General features: G+C 48.8%; 1 protein-coding gene across 1 annotated transcript; it reads left to right on the top strand.

Moving 5' to 3' along the window:
• Positions 1-209: 209 nt before the first annotated feature.
• Positions 210-2,652, top strand: LOC109778019 (AAA-ATPase At2g46620). The gene has a single exon (XM_020336579.4). The coding sequence runs from the start codon at positions 909-911 to the stop codon at positions 2,424-2,426; it is 1,518 nt and encodes a 505-aa protein (XP_020192168.1). The 5' UTR covers positions 210-908; the 3' UTR covers positions 2,427-2,652.
• The last annotated feature ends 12,368 nt before the right edge of the window (positions 2,653-15,020 follow it).

The raw sequence follows: 15,020 nt of genomic DNA, 5'->3' as shown, positions 1-15,020 counted from the left end.
CAGGCGACAACCTAGAGATGAATGAAACAAGCTGTTTCGTTCAAAAAACAACTAAATAAAGCAACTGTTTCGTTCGAAAATAAATAAATAAAACAAGCTGTTTATGGAAGCTCATGAAACGCGGCGCGTACGCGTCCTGATCAGTAGCGTCCCATAGACGCCCTTCCAAAAGGGCTTCTGGGCCAGCTACGGAACATTCTCCTCATCTTCATCTGGTTGTTTTTTTTTTTTTTTGCGGGGAATCATCTGGTTGTTGCCAATACACTCAACCGTATCATATCGATGGATCGACCATATCACCCGTCGTCGTGTCTGTCGGTTTTGTCCAGGCACCGTGTTGATTTGGGTATCTTGATCAGTACTTTTATTTTGAAATAATTTGAGTATCATTGAATCTGGGCAATTTCACATCCCGACGAAGAGCATTTAAGGAGGAGATAAGAAACGGATGAGATCCAGCAACCGCATCAGAAATTCGAGTAACAACTAGTGATCCGTCAACCACGTACCTGCTCCAATCACCTCAGCCACACCAGCACGCCAGAATTCTCACCTCACGAAACAAGATAAACCCGGCGAGTCCGAACAGTTTCAAACCACAATACCATTCAAAAAAATCAGCAACAAATAAAATTAAAAAAAAAATCATATCCGCGACTCGTACGCAGCGGCGGCCATCCGAGACGGCCCCGCCTTTCTCCTTTGACCCGCGCGCGCGCCACAGCGATCCCGACCGAATCCCCCCTCCCTCCCGTCCCGCCCCCCACCTTAAAACCCCACGACAATCCACCATCCGATCTCTCTCCCTCTCTCCTACCCTTCTCGCCCACACGCACGAACCAACCGGCGCGACCGAATCAAACCGCGCAACCGTGCGCGCGACTCCTCGTGGGGGCCGGGCGGGCGCGATGCCCCTGGACGGCGGCGGCGGCGGGGCGGCGGTCATGTTCCTGGCGTACGCGGCCCTGGCCGTGGCGGCGCTGCGGGCCGTGCTGTCCTACAAGTCGGCGGCGCACGCGGCCCGCCGGCTGTGGCGGTGGGCGGACGAGTGGGCGCAGGCCTACCAGTACTACGAGGTGCCGCGCTTCGTCGCTGGCGGCAACGACGGGGCCGAGAACCCGCTCTTCCGCAAGGCGGCGGCCTACGTGGCGTCGCTGCCGTCGCTCGAGGACGCGGACGCCGCCTGCGTGCTCTCCTCCGCCAGCAAGAGCAACGACTTCTCGCTGCAGCTCGGCCCGGGCCACACCGCGCACGACGCCTTCCTCGGCGCGCGCCTCGCGTGGACCAACGGCGGGGAGTGCCTGGTCCTCCGCGTGCGCCGCCATGACCGCACGCGCGTGCTGCGCCCCTACCTGCAGCACGTCGAGTCCGTCGCCGACGAGATGGAGCTGCGCCGCCGCGAGCTGCGGTTCTACGCCAACACCGGCGCCGTCGCTCCGCGCTGGGCGTCCGCGCCCTTCACCCACCCGGCCACGCTTGACACGGTGGCCATGGACCCGGAGCTCAAGACCCGCGTCCGCTCCGACCTGGAGAGCTTCGTCAAGGGCCGCGCCTACTACCACCGCCTGGGCCGCGTCTGGCGCCGGAGCTACCTGCTCTATGGACCGCCCGGCACGGGCAAGTCCACGTTCGCCGCGGCGATGGCGAGGTTCCTCGGCTACGACGTCTACGACATCGACCTCTCCCGCGCCGGCACCGACGACCTCCGCGCGCTGCTCCTGGACACCGCCCCGCGGTCGCTCATCCTCGTGGAGGACCTCGACCGGTACCTGCGCGGCGGCGACGGGGAGACGTCGGCGGCGAGGGCCGCCAGGGTGCTGGGCTTCATGGACGGGCTGTCGTCGTGCTGCGGCGAGGAGCGCGTCATGGTGTTCACCATGAGCGGCGGCAAGGAGGGCGTGGACCCGGCCGTGCTGCGGCCCGGGAGGCTGGACGTGCACATCCACTTCACCATGTGCGACTTCGACGGCTTCAAGGCGCTGGCCAGCAACTACCTGGGCCTCAAGGACCACAAGCTTTACCCTCAGGTGGAGGAGGGCTTCCACGCCGGCGCCCGCCTGAGCCCGGCCGAGCTCGGCGAGATCATGCTCGCCAACCGCGGGTCACCGAGCCGCGCGCTCCGCACCGTCATCAGCGCGCTGCAGCACGTGGTGGCGCCGCGGACGAGCTCCGCCGCGCGGCCGCCCAGGCTGACCTCAAGAACGTCCGGGCACCTCGACGAGTCCAACCCGGCGGCGGAAGAGAGCCAGTCGCCGGGGGCCGGGGGCGGCGGGGGGTTCGGGAAGGACGCGCCGATGAGGGAGTTCAAGAAGCTGTACGGGCTGATCAAGATCAGGAGCCGCAAGGAGGGCGGCGTGGTGCCGGTGGACGACACGGCGTCGGCGAACGGGCGGGGCAGCGACGCCAGCACCGAGAAGGACCGGTGATTGATTAATCAAATGGACATTTTTTGGTTTTGCTTTCTGCGTCTTTCACACCTGATCGTGATCTCTTAACTTTTAAGCAATTTTTTTTTCTGTTCTCGATTGTAATTTGGGGGTTGTACATTGTAGTCTAGCTAGTGTAAGGCAATTGCAAAGGATGGCTCAAGTTGGTTGTGCACTCCGAACAAAATTATCAAAAAATAATCCAAAGAAGAAGTTGTACATAGAAGAGAACTGGCTATATATCTCAGTGCACAAATCCCAAATGTACAGAGTCTTAGTATGCTTGTTTTGATGGTCCTACTGTAATACTGTAAGGTCTTGTACTAGCAGAACTCTACGCGCGTTTCCTTTACATTCCAAGCAATGACCTCGAAACCGCCATGAATTCGTAGCCGGGTAGGTTGCCCACCCTAGATCTCTTGCGCGGCCTCAGCCCACATGCGGAAAATTACACGTGAGATACTAATGCCATTCTATAGCATCTCTGAAGGATTTCATAAAAGTATGTGCTCAACAATCAGCACTAGGGTTCTCCAAAAGTTGCTGAATTTCATCAGAGAAAAACAAAGCCTAAACAATGCTCAATTGTGCTCTATTTTCCTTAACCGGGTTGCATATTCGTGAAATCTTACGTGAAGATCCTTGCTTTATTTGTTATGTAACTGACTGAGATTTTGTTATGTCTCAATCAACTGAAATCTATTCATACCTTCTTTTTTAATTTTACTGATCACTGTTTGCATATGAGCCCCTACTAATACAGTCTCAGTTAAGCAGATTTGGTACATAGTACTCACTCAGTTGAATTGCCGTCTGAGCTGGCATGGATAGTATAGTACTCCTCTCTAAATAAATGTAAGACCGTTTAGAGCATCTATTGTCACGCGCCTCAAATCCTCCACATACGTTCGAACGGATGATCCGGTCAGTAACCAATCAAAAAATACCGATTCTGCCGGCCGCCTCAAACTCCCTCAGACTTCCGGGCTGACCGGCACCCCTCATATCCATTTCAAATATGGGACGGATATGGGGAGGCCCGGGCACGTTCGCTACATCGGTCCCGGCCCATGCAGGCTCACCCGACCCCACATATATTCCTTCCCATCCGCTCTTCAGACGAAACCCTAGTCACTTCCCTCCATTCCCCTTCACTCTCCTCCACCACCCAAGCTTTCGTCCGACGATTTTCGGCCTTCTCCGGCATGGCGGGCAGCGGGATCCGACGACCAGTACAGATCCGTCGACCGGGGTGTCGTCCCGTCCGGTTTGGAGGGGACAATGGCCGCTCCCGGGAGGACAACACCCGACTGACGGTGGGATATGTCCGGTACGAGTCCATTGTGTCGACGCATCATGCGCTCGGGTCCTCCGGCGCTGGATCGTTGCGGTCCTCTCGAGAGCCTTCCAATATCCCTTTTCCCATCACCGGTCCGCCGGAGTATGAGTCCTTTCGGGACCGGTGTCCCTACAGTGGGAAGGATAGGATGAGGGTCGTTGGGGCCCGAGTCGCTGCCGAGATGGCGGCAGCGGAGGCGGCTTTATGCGGCGACGCGGGCTACGACAGAAGGAAGCCATCTGCATCTGCATTGTAAAGAAGCGATAGCAGAGGAACACGAGCGCCCTCGCCTCGTGAGCATAATCCGACGGTTTGTGCCATGGCCGGACTGCCCCCAACGAGGATGGCGCGAGTTGGTTGTGCACTCCGAACAAAATTATCAAAAATAATCGAAAGAAGAAGAAGAAGAAGTTGTACACAGAAGAGAACTGGCTACATACACATGCTTATATATCTCAGTGCACAAATCCCAAATGTACAGAGTGTTAGTATGCTTGTGTCGAGTGCGGCATTTCTGCTCACGAGCTCATCTGCACCTCCTAATAAAAAAAATATTTTTTTTTAAAAAAATCCATTTTTTTTGTGGTAGATAAGTTTATGTGTGAGGTTCGCCCCAACTTTCAACTTATTTGGACATCTGGGCAACTCTCAGCAAAAAAGACAAATTTAGGATCGGTAAAAAAGTTTACTGTTCACACATTGTTCTGACCCGATTTGTATTTTTTGAGAGAGCTTCTAAAATGTCCAAATAAGTTGAAACTTGAAACAAACCTCACGTGTAGAATTATCTTATCACACAAAAAAAATTGGATTTTTTGAATTTTTTTAGCATTTGTTTTAAAAAAAATTCTGATCAGGTGCAGATGAGCCTGGGCACCGAATTGGTTTTCGTGTTTCGAGGGTCTAGTGTGTAATACGTACTGTAAAGTCTTGTAGTAGAACCCTACACGTGTTTCCTTTACATTCCAAACAATGACCTCGAAACCGCCATGAATTCGTACGTAGCCCTGGTAGGTTGCCCACCCTAGATCTCATGCTTGGCCTCAGCCCACATGTGGAAACGCGTCCTAATTGCACACTTGGCACTTGGATCGCAGTCGCAGGTGAGATACCAGTGCCACAGCCAGTCCATAGCATGCCTGAAGGATTTCAGGCAAATATGTGCTCGACAATCAGCAGTAGGCTCTCCAGTAGTTGCTGAATTTCATCATCAGAGAAGGAAAAAGATGCTCAATTGTACCATCAATTTAACTAAACAAATCCGCTATGCCCAGCTGGGTTTGCACTATGCGATCCAGCACCAACCAAGGCTTGCCATCAATCCCGCCTTTACGGTTTGTCAGGCCAGGACGAATGGACCACCGTGGATGGTCCCGGGCCTCGCCGGCAGTCCGGCCGGCCGGCCGGCCGGCGGCACCCCCGAGGCAGGGAGGCACTCGCCGCCGATTACGTTGGCAGCTTTTGTGACGCTGAATGTGGCCCCATGGGCTTTGTTTTATGTACCTCGGCATGATTAGACAAGCGAAAAGAAGTGCTGGCCGCAACCAAATCGTCCACTGTGCTTTGATTAGTAGGTCATTTGTATCGGCTGTGGTTGCGACTTTGCCGTCTCGCTGTCTGCTTTCAGTTTCAGGCGTATATAAGAGCAGCTGGTGTCTGTCTCCAGCTTAATCTACTAGAGTGATACCGTATATGCTTACGTATATGTGTGCCGCCCCTCCTGAACGTATGAATACAGTAGCTACGTAGTTGGTACGTATGATTCATGCGAGAAGTACAGTGGTACACTGTTCCCTGAGAAGGAGGAGCCTTTTGTGCGCCGAGCACTGTTCCATCGAGCATCATGCTCAGACGTCTTTATTATGTCAGTGCTGTGTATAGCTGGGAAGCTTTAAACAATGCGTCCAAATAATAAGCCACGAAATAGTAGTGGTAGTAGTATACTCGTGGGAGGCCTTTGATATGGCATCTGGTGATGATTGGGACCTACCGCCGTCTCGTCTCGCAAACCGCGGGATTTCGATGATGATTGCGTTTGGCACGGCCGTGCTGCCTGCCTCCCTTTTTCGGTTTTGTATTTGTATATTGTATTGTGCGGCAGCAAATCCAGCCGGTAGGTTGATGCGTTTGAGGAGGTAGAGGAATTGTATTGATTTCCTTCACAGGATTTGTGCACGGCACAGCTAAGCTCTGGCTAGTTGTGTGGAGTCAGGACCAGCCGCCGCTCGCTGCACAGCACAGGTGTCCTCGTTGCTGTTCCAGCTTTCTTTTCTGCTGGTACGAGTATCCCTGTCCGATGAACTGTGTGGAGGTTGGCAAACGGCTGAGCTGACAGACAGACTCACAAGATGCACGCACGGCGCCATCGGCCAGTTGGACGGCATCCATCGGTGCACCGCATGATGGCAACGTCCCCATTTCTTTTCTCGGTTTATACAGCTTTGTTTTTTGCGGATACGATTTATACAGCTTTCGGAGCATTATCTCTGTGTGCTGGGCTTGAACATTATTGTAGAAGTATATCATAGGATTAATTATGTTTTATAATAAAATCAAATGCAGAAAACTACCACTAGCTGGACGCGTGCCTCCCTCCATCAAGGAAAGAGTTTTGTGCCGCCAAAACTGGAGATCGGCGGCACGGCACTTGATCGCACTCGTCGTCTCGAAGCCGGCATTGTCTGTGCCGTAAAACGCAAGGATTAGACAGAGGGAGTGCTTATCTTTTTAATTAAGAAGAAGAAGAAGAACAGGAGGCTTCTGATGCCGGCCTTTCGGGGAACCCTTCGACATGATGAGCAAACAAAGCCCGATGTCGAAACTCGGAGCACGTGTTCGGTTCATGCATGCTTCCGGTTGGTCTGCGAAAGCGGCCGGACAGCGTCATTAGTTTTGTCTGACGTGATGACGTTTTATTAGAGTGGCTCTTTCTTTGGACTTCTGGATTATCAGAGATCATCATTTTGCTGCTTCCGTGTTCCCTGGTCAAAAGGGAACAAAATATTCCGGGCTCAAGTACTCCCTCTGTCTCAAAATAAATGTCTCAACTTTGTACTAACTTTAAAATTATACTACTTCCTCTGTCTAGGTGAATAAGTCATTCGCGTAGTTCTAGGTCATCAATTTAAGAAATTAAATATGTGTTATATGTCATGAAAATTATATCACTAGATTTCTACATGGATGTAGTTTCTAAATATATTTTTGTCACATATAATACATATTTAGATAGTTAAATCGTCGACCTAGAACTACGTGAACGACATATTCGCCGAGACGGAGGTAGTAAGGTTGAGACACTTATTTTAGGACGGAGGGAGTATTTTTGTGAGTTTCAGGAAAACTGCTCCTTTTTTTCGTGTGAAATTCAATCAAGTCCTACGCAAGTAGGGACATAATGTGGATCCCTACTCAATACAAGATTTGAATGACCAAATTACGTGTATTAATAAACTTTCAAAGGGAACAAACTATTCTAGGCTTCCTTGAGAAGGCAAGTATTTCCGTGGGTCTCATGAAAACTGCTCTTCTTTTGTCGTGTGAAACTCAATTGAGTACTACGCAAGTAGGGGCATATACTGTGGGCCCCTAGTCAACACAAGATTGAAATGACCAAGTTACGCGATTAACATAGCGAAAGATCTGGTTAGAGAATAACCTAATCGTCTAGTAATTCCCCGCGTCGCCCTCCCGCTAGGGCAGCTCAGATGGAAACCCTAGCACCCGCCGCCGGGCACGTCCATCCTCCCCCTCCCCTCCGCTGCCGCTAGAGGAGGTCGCCGGGCGAAGCCCCAGGCGGCTGATGGCGGCGGCGGAGGCTCTCTTCCCTCCCGCGCCTGATCAGGTGAGGCGGGTCACCCATAGCGTCGGGGCGCTCTCCCCCGATCTGCGTCGCGGCGGCACGACGGCATGGTGCTGGGCGGGGGCGGCGGAGCTGCTAGGCTCCGAGGAAGATCTGGTGGCGCCGGTCGTTCGATGGGCTCGCGGGGTCATGGCGGCCTTGGTCGCGGTACCAGCGGCTCGGCCTGTCGGCGGCGACTGGATCCCGGGGCGGCGGCCCTGGAAGGTGGCGGCAGGTGAAGCTCAGGCTTCCCGCGGCGGCATGGTGTGGTGTTGTCCCTATCCAAGGCGGATCTGCATCGCCGATCTCGTGGTTTTGCCGCGGATTGGTTCAGATCAGAGACGGTGATGAGTATGCGGGATCATCTCGGTGGCTCTCGCGGTTTGGCGAGGTGGGGTGAGAGCCTGAAGGAAATATGCCCTAGAGGCAATAATAAAGTTATTATTTATTTCCTTATATCATGATAAATGTTTATTATTCATGTTAGAATTGTATCAACCGAAAACATAATACTTGTGTGAATATATAGACAAACAGAGTGTCACTAGTATGCCTCTACTTGACTAGCTCGTTGATCAAAGATGGTTATGTTTCCTTGCCATTGACATGAGTTGTCATTTGATTAACGGGATCACATCATTAGGAGAATGATGTGATTGACTTGACCCATTCCGTTAGCTTAGCACTCAATCGTTTAGTATGTTGCTATTGCTTTTTTCATGACTTATACATGTTCCTATGACTATGAGATTATGCAACTCCCGTTTACCGGAGGAACACTTTGTGTGCTACCAAACGTCACAACGTAACTGGGTGATTATAAAGGTGCTCTACAGGTGTCTCCGAAGGTACTTGTTGGGTTGGCATATTTCGAGATTACGATTTGTCACTCCGATTGTCGGAGAGGTATCTCTGGGCCCACTTGGTAATGCACATCACTATAAGCCTTGCAAGCATTGTAACTAATGAGTTAGTTGCGGGATGATGTATTACGGAACGAGTAAAGAGACTTGCCGGTAACGAGATTGAACTAGGTATTGAGATACCGACGATCGAATCTCGGGCAAGTAACATACCGATGACAAAGGGAACAACGTATGTTGTTATGTGGTCTGACCGATAAAGATCTTCGTAGAATATGTGGGAGCCAATATGAGCATCCAGGTTCCGCTATTGGTTATTGACCGGAGACGTGTCTCGGTCATGTCTACATAGTTCTCGAACCCGTAGGGTCCGCACGCTTAAAGTTTCGATGACAGTTATAGTATGAGTTTATGAGTTTTGATGTACCAAAGGTTGTTCGGAGTCCCGGATGTGATCACGGACATAACGAGGAGTCTCAAAATGGTCGAGACATGAAGATTGATATATTGGATGACTATATTCGGACACCGGAATGGTTCCGGGGTTATCGGATATATACCAGAGTACCGGGGGGTTACCGGACCCCCCCCCCCGAGGCTATTGGGTCTCATGGGCCCAATTGGTGGAAGAGGAGAGGCGGCCAAGGGGCAGCCGCGCGCCCCTTCCCCCCAAGTCCGAATTGGACAAGGAGGGGGGCGGCGCCCCCCTTTCCTTTCCCCCTCTCTCCTTCCCTCTCCTCTCCTAGTCCAACAAGGAAAAGGGAGGGAGTCCTACTCCCGGTGGGAGTAGGACTCCTCCTGGCGCACCTCCTCCTGGCCGGCCGCACCTCCCCCCTTGCTCCTTTATATACGGGGGCAGGGGGTACCCTAGAGACACTACAATTGATTTGATCTTTTAGCCGTGTGCGGTGCCCCCCTCCACCATAGTCCACCTCGATAATACTGTAGCGTTGCTTAGGCGAAGCCCTGCGTAGGTAGAACATCATCATCGTCACCACGCCGTCGTGCTGACGAAACTCTCCCTCAACACTCGGCTGGATCGGAGTTCGAGGGACGTCATCGGGCTGAACGTGTGCTGAACTCGGAGGTGCCTTGCGTTCGGTACTTGATTGGTCGGATCATGAAGACGTACGATTACATCAACCGCGTTGTGCTAACGTTTCCGCTTTCGGTCTACGAGGGTACGTGGACAACACTCTCCCCTCTCGTTGCTATGCATCACCATGATCTTGCGTGTGCGTAGGAATTTTTTTTGAAATTACTACGTTCCCCAACAGTGGCATCCGAGCCTGGTTTTATGCGTACATGTCATATGCACGAGTAGAACACAAGTGAGTTGTGGGCGATATAAGTCATACTGCTTACCAGCATGTCATACTTTGGTTCGGCGGTATTGTTGGATGAAGCGGCCCGGACTGACATTACGCGTACGCTTACGCGAGACTGGTTCTACCGACGTGCTTTGCACACAGGTGGCTGGCGGGTGTCAGTTTCTCCAACTTTAGTTGGACCGAGTGTGGCTACGCCCGGTCCTTGCGAAGGTTAAAACAGCACCAATTTGACAAACTATCGTTGTGGTTTTGATGCGTAGGTAAGAGCGGTTCTTGCTAAGCCCGTAGCAGCCACGTAAATTTGCAACAACAAAGTAGAGGACGTCTAACTTGTTTTTGCAGGGCATGTTGTGATGTGATATGGTCAAGACATGATGCTAAATTTTATTGTATGAGATGATCATGTTTTGTAACCGAGTTATCGGCAACTGGCAGGAGCCATATGGTTGTCGCTTTATTGTATGCAATGCAATCGCCCTGTAATGCTTTACTTTATCACTAAGCGGTAGCGATAGTCGTAGAAGCATAAGATTGGCGAGACGACAACGATGCTACGATGGAGATCAAGGTGTCGCGCTGGTGACGATGGTGATCATGACGCTGCTTCGGAGATGGAGATCACAAGCACAAGATGATGATGGCCATATCATATCACTTATATTGATTGCATGTGATGTTTATCTTTTATGCATCTTATCTTGCTTTGATTGACAGTAGCATTATAAGATGATCTCTCACTAAATTTCAAGATAAAAGTGTTCTCCCTGAGTATGCACCGTTGCCAAAGTTCGTCGTGCCCAGACACCACGTGATGATCGGGTGTGATAAGATCTACGTCCATCTACAACGGGTGCAAGCCAGTTTTGCACACACAGAATACTCAGGTTAAACTTGACGAGCCTAGCATATGCAGATATGGCCTCGGAACACTGAGACCGAAAGGTCGAGCGTGAATCATATAGTAGATATGATCAACATAATGATGTTCACCATTGAAAGCTACTCCATTTCACGTGATGATCAGTTATGGTTTAGTTGATTTGGATCACGTGATCACTTAGAGGATTAGAGGGATGTCTATCTAAGTGGGAGTTCTTAAGTAATATGATTAATTGAACTTAAATTTATCATGAACTTAGTACCTGATAGTATCTTGCTTGTCTATGTTGATTGTAGATAGATGGCCCGTGCTGTTGTTCCGTTGAATTTTAATGTGTTCCTTGAGAAAGCAAAGTTGAAAGATGATGGTAGCAATTATACGGAATGGGTCCGTAACTTGAGGGTTATCCTCATTGCTGCACAGAAGAATTACATCCTGGAAGCACCGCTAGGTGCCAAACCTGCTGCAGGAGCAACACCAGATGTTATGAACGTATGGCAGAGCAAAGCTGATGACTACTCGATAGTTCAGTGTGCCATGCTTTACGGCTTAGAACCGGGTCTTCAACGACGTTTTGAACGTCATGGAGCATATGAGATGTTCCAGGAGTTGAAGTTAATATTTCAAGCAAATGCCTGGATTGAGAGATATGAAGTCTCCAATAAGTTCTATAGATGTAAGATGGAGGAGAATAGTTCTGTCAGTGAGCATATACTCAAAATGTCTGGGTATAATAATCACTTGATTCAACTGGGAGTTAATCTTCCGGATGATAGCGTCATTGACAGAATTCTTCAATCACTGCCACCAAGCTACAAGAGCTTCGTGATGAACTATAACATGCAAGGGATGGATAAGACGATTCCCGAGCTCTTCGCAATGCTAAAGGTTGCGGAGGTAGAAATCAAGAAGGAGCATCAAGTGTTGATGGTTAATAAGACCACCAGTTTCAAGAAAAAGGGCAAAGGGAAGAAGAAGGGGAACTTCAAGAAGAACAGCAAGCAAGTTGCTGCTCAAGAGAAGAAACCCAAGTTTGGACCTAAGCCTGAGACTGAGTGCTTCTACTGCAAGCAGACTGGTCACTGGAAGCGGAACTGCCCCAAGTATTTGGCGGATAAGAAGGATGGCAAGGTGAACAAAGGGACTACGGATTAAGCGAACACTGGCTAAGGACGAGGTGACGATGCGCGTGGGAAACGGTTCCAAAGTCAATGTGATCGCCGTCGGCACGCTACCTCTACATCTACCTTCGGGATTAGTATTAGACCTAAATAATTGTTATTTGGTGCCAGCGTTGAGCATGAACTTTATATCTGGATCTTGTTTGATGCGAGACGGTTATTCATTTAAATCAGAGAATAATGGTTGTTCTATTTATATGAGTAATATCTTTTATGGTCATGCACCCTTGAAGAGTGGTCTATTTTTGATGAATCTCGATAGTAGTGATACACATATTCATAATGTTGAAGCCAAAAGATGCAGAGTTGATAATGATAGTGCAACTTATTTGTGGCACTGCCGTTTAGGTCATATCGGTGTAAAGCGCATGAAGAAACTCGATAATGATGGACTTTTGGAACCAGTTGATTATGAATAACTTGGTACTTGCGAACCGTGCCTCATGGGCAAGATGACTAAAACGCCGTTCTCCGGAACTATGGAGCGAGCAATAGATTTGTTGGAAATCATACATACAGATGTATGTGGTCCGATGAATGTTGAGGCTCGCGGCGGGTATCGTTATTTTCTCACCTTCACAGATGATTTAAGCAGATATGGGTATATCTACTTAATGAAACATAAGTCTGAAACATTTGAAAAGTTCAAAGAATTTCAGAGTGAAGTTGCAAATCATCGTAACAAGAAAATAAAGTTTCTACGATCTGATCGTGGAGGAGAATATTTGATTTATGAGTTTGGTCTACATTTGAAACAATGCGGAATAGTTTCGCAACTCACGCCACCCGGAACACCACAGCGTAATGGTGTGTCCGAACGTCGTAATCGTACTTTACTAGATATGGTGCGATCTATGATGTCTCTTACTGATTTACCGCTATCATTTTGGGGTTATGCTTTAGAGACGGCTGCATTCACGTTAAATAGGGCACCATCGAAATCCGTTGAGACGACGCCTTATGAACTGTGGTTTGGCAAGAAACCAAAGTTGTCGTTTCTCAAAGTTTGGGGCTGCGATGCTTATGTGAAAAAGCTTCAACCTAATAAGCTCGAACCCAAATCGGAGAAATGTGTCTTCATAGGATACCCAAAGGAGACTGTTGGGTACACCTTCTATCACAGATCCGAAGGCAAGACATTCATTGCTAAGAATGGATCCTTTCTAGAGAAGGAGTTTCTCTTGAAAGAAGTGAGTGGGAGGAAAGTAAAACTTCATGAGGTAACTGTACCTGCTCCCTTATTGGAAAGTAGTTCATCACAGAAACCGGTTCCTGTGATGCCCACACCAATTAGTGAGGAAGTTAATGATGATGATCATGAAACTTCAGATCAAGTTGTTACTGAACCTCGTAGGTCAACCAGAGTAAGATCTGCACCAGAGTGGTACGGTAATCCTGTTCTGTAGGTTATGTTACTAGACCATGAAGAACCTACGAACTATGAAGAAGCGATGGTGAGCCCAGATTCCGCAAAATGGCTTGAGGCCATGAAATCTGAGATGGGATCCATGTATGAGAACAAAGTGTGGACTTTAGTTGACTTGCCCGATGATCGGCAAGCCATTGGGAATAAATGGATCTTTAAGAAGAAGACTGACGCTAACGGTAATGTTACTGTCTATAAAGCTCGACTTGTTGCAAAAGGTTTTCGACAAGTTCAAGGGATTGACTACGATGAGACTTTCTCACCCGTAGCGATGCTTAAGTCTGTCCGAATCATGTTAGCAATTGCCGCATTTTATGATTATGAAATTTGGCAAATGGATGTCAAAACTGCATTCCTGAATGGATTTCCGGAAGAAGAGTTGTATATGATGCAACCAGAAGGTTTTGTCGATCCAAAGGGAGCTAACAAAGTGTGCAAGCTCCAGCGATCCATTTATGGACTGGTGCAAGCCTCTCGGAGTTGGAATAAATGCTTTGATAGTGTGATCAAAGCATTTGGTTTTGTACAGACTTTTGGAGAAGCCTGTATTTACAAGAAAGTGAGTGGGAGCTCTGTAGCATTTCTGATATTATATGTGGATGACATATTGTTGATTGGAAATGATATAGAATTTCTGGATAGCATAAAGGGATACTTGAATAAGAGTTTTTCAATGAAAGACCTCGGTGAAGCTGCTTATATATTGGGCATCAAGATCTATAGAGATAGATCAAGACGCTTAATTGGACTTTCACGAAGCACATACCTTGACAAAGTTTTGAAGAAGTTCAAAATGGATCAAGCAAAGAAAGGGTTCTTGCCTGTGTTACAAGGTGTGAAGTTGAGTAAGACTCAATGCCCGACCACTGCAGAAGATAGAGAGAAAATGAAAAATGTTCCCTATGCTTCAGCCATAGGCTCTATCATGTATGCAATGTTGTGTACCAGACCTGATGTGTGCCTTGCTATAAGTCTAGCAAGGAGGTACCAAAGTAATCCAGGAGTGGATCACTGGACAGCTGTCAAGAACATCCTGAAATACCTGAAAAGGACTAAGGATATGTTTCTCGTTTATGGAGGTGACAAAGAGCTAGTCATAAATGTTTACGTCGATGCAAGATTTGACACTGATCCGGACGATTCTAAAGCGCAAACCGGATACGTGTTTACATTGAACGGTGGAGCTGTCAGTTGGTGCAGTTCTAAACAAAGCGTCGTGGCGGGATCTACGTGTGAAGCGGAGTACATAACTGCTTCGGAAGCAGCAAATGAAGGAGTCTGGATGAAGGAGTTCATATCCGATCTAGGTGTCATACCTAGTGCATCAGGTCCAATGAAAATCTTTTGTGACAATACTGGTGCAATTGCCTTGGCGAAGGAATCCGGATTTCACAAGAGAACCAAGCACATCAAGAGACGCTTCAATTCCATCCGGAATCTAGTCTAGGTGGGAGGCATAGAAATTTGCAAGATACATACAGATCTGAATGTTGCAGACCCGTTGACTAAGCCTCTTCCACGAGCAAAACATGATCAGCACCAAGGCTCCATGGGTGTTAGAATCATTACCGTGTAATCTAGATTATTGACTCTAGTGCAAGTGGGAGACTGAAGGAAATATGCCCTAGAGGCAATAATAAAGTTATTATTTATTTCCTTATATCATGATAAATGTTTATTATTCATGCTAGAATTGTATTAACCGGAAACATAATACTTGTGTGAATACATAG

This window comes from Aegilops tauschii, chromosome 1 (genome assembly GCF_002575655.3).
Source record: "Aegilops tauschii subsp. strangulata cultivar AL8/78 chromosome 1, Aet v6.0, whole genome shotgun sequence".
NCBI lineage: Eukaryota > Viridiplantae > Streptophyta > Magnoliopsida > Poales > Poaceae > Aegilops > Aegilops tauschii.
This window is presented reverse-complemented; position numbering and strand designations above follow the sequence as displayed.

Bases quoted from the DNA above. Each gene is read 5' to 3' on its own strand.
- LOC109778019 (XM_020336579.4), top strand. From the start codon at position 909: ATGCCCCTGGACGGCGGCGGCGGCGGGGCGGCGGTCATGTTCCTGGCG.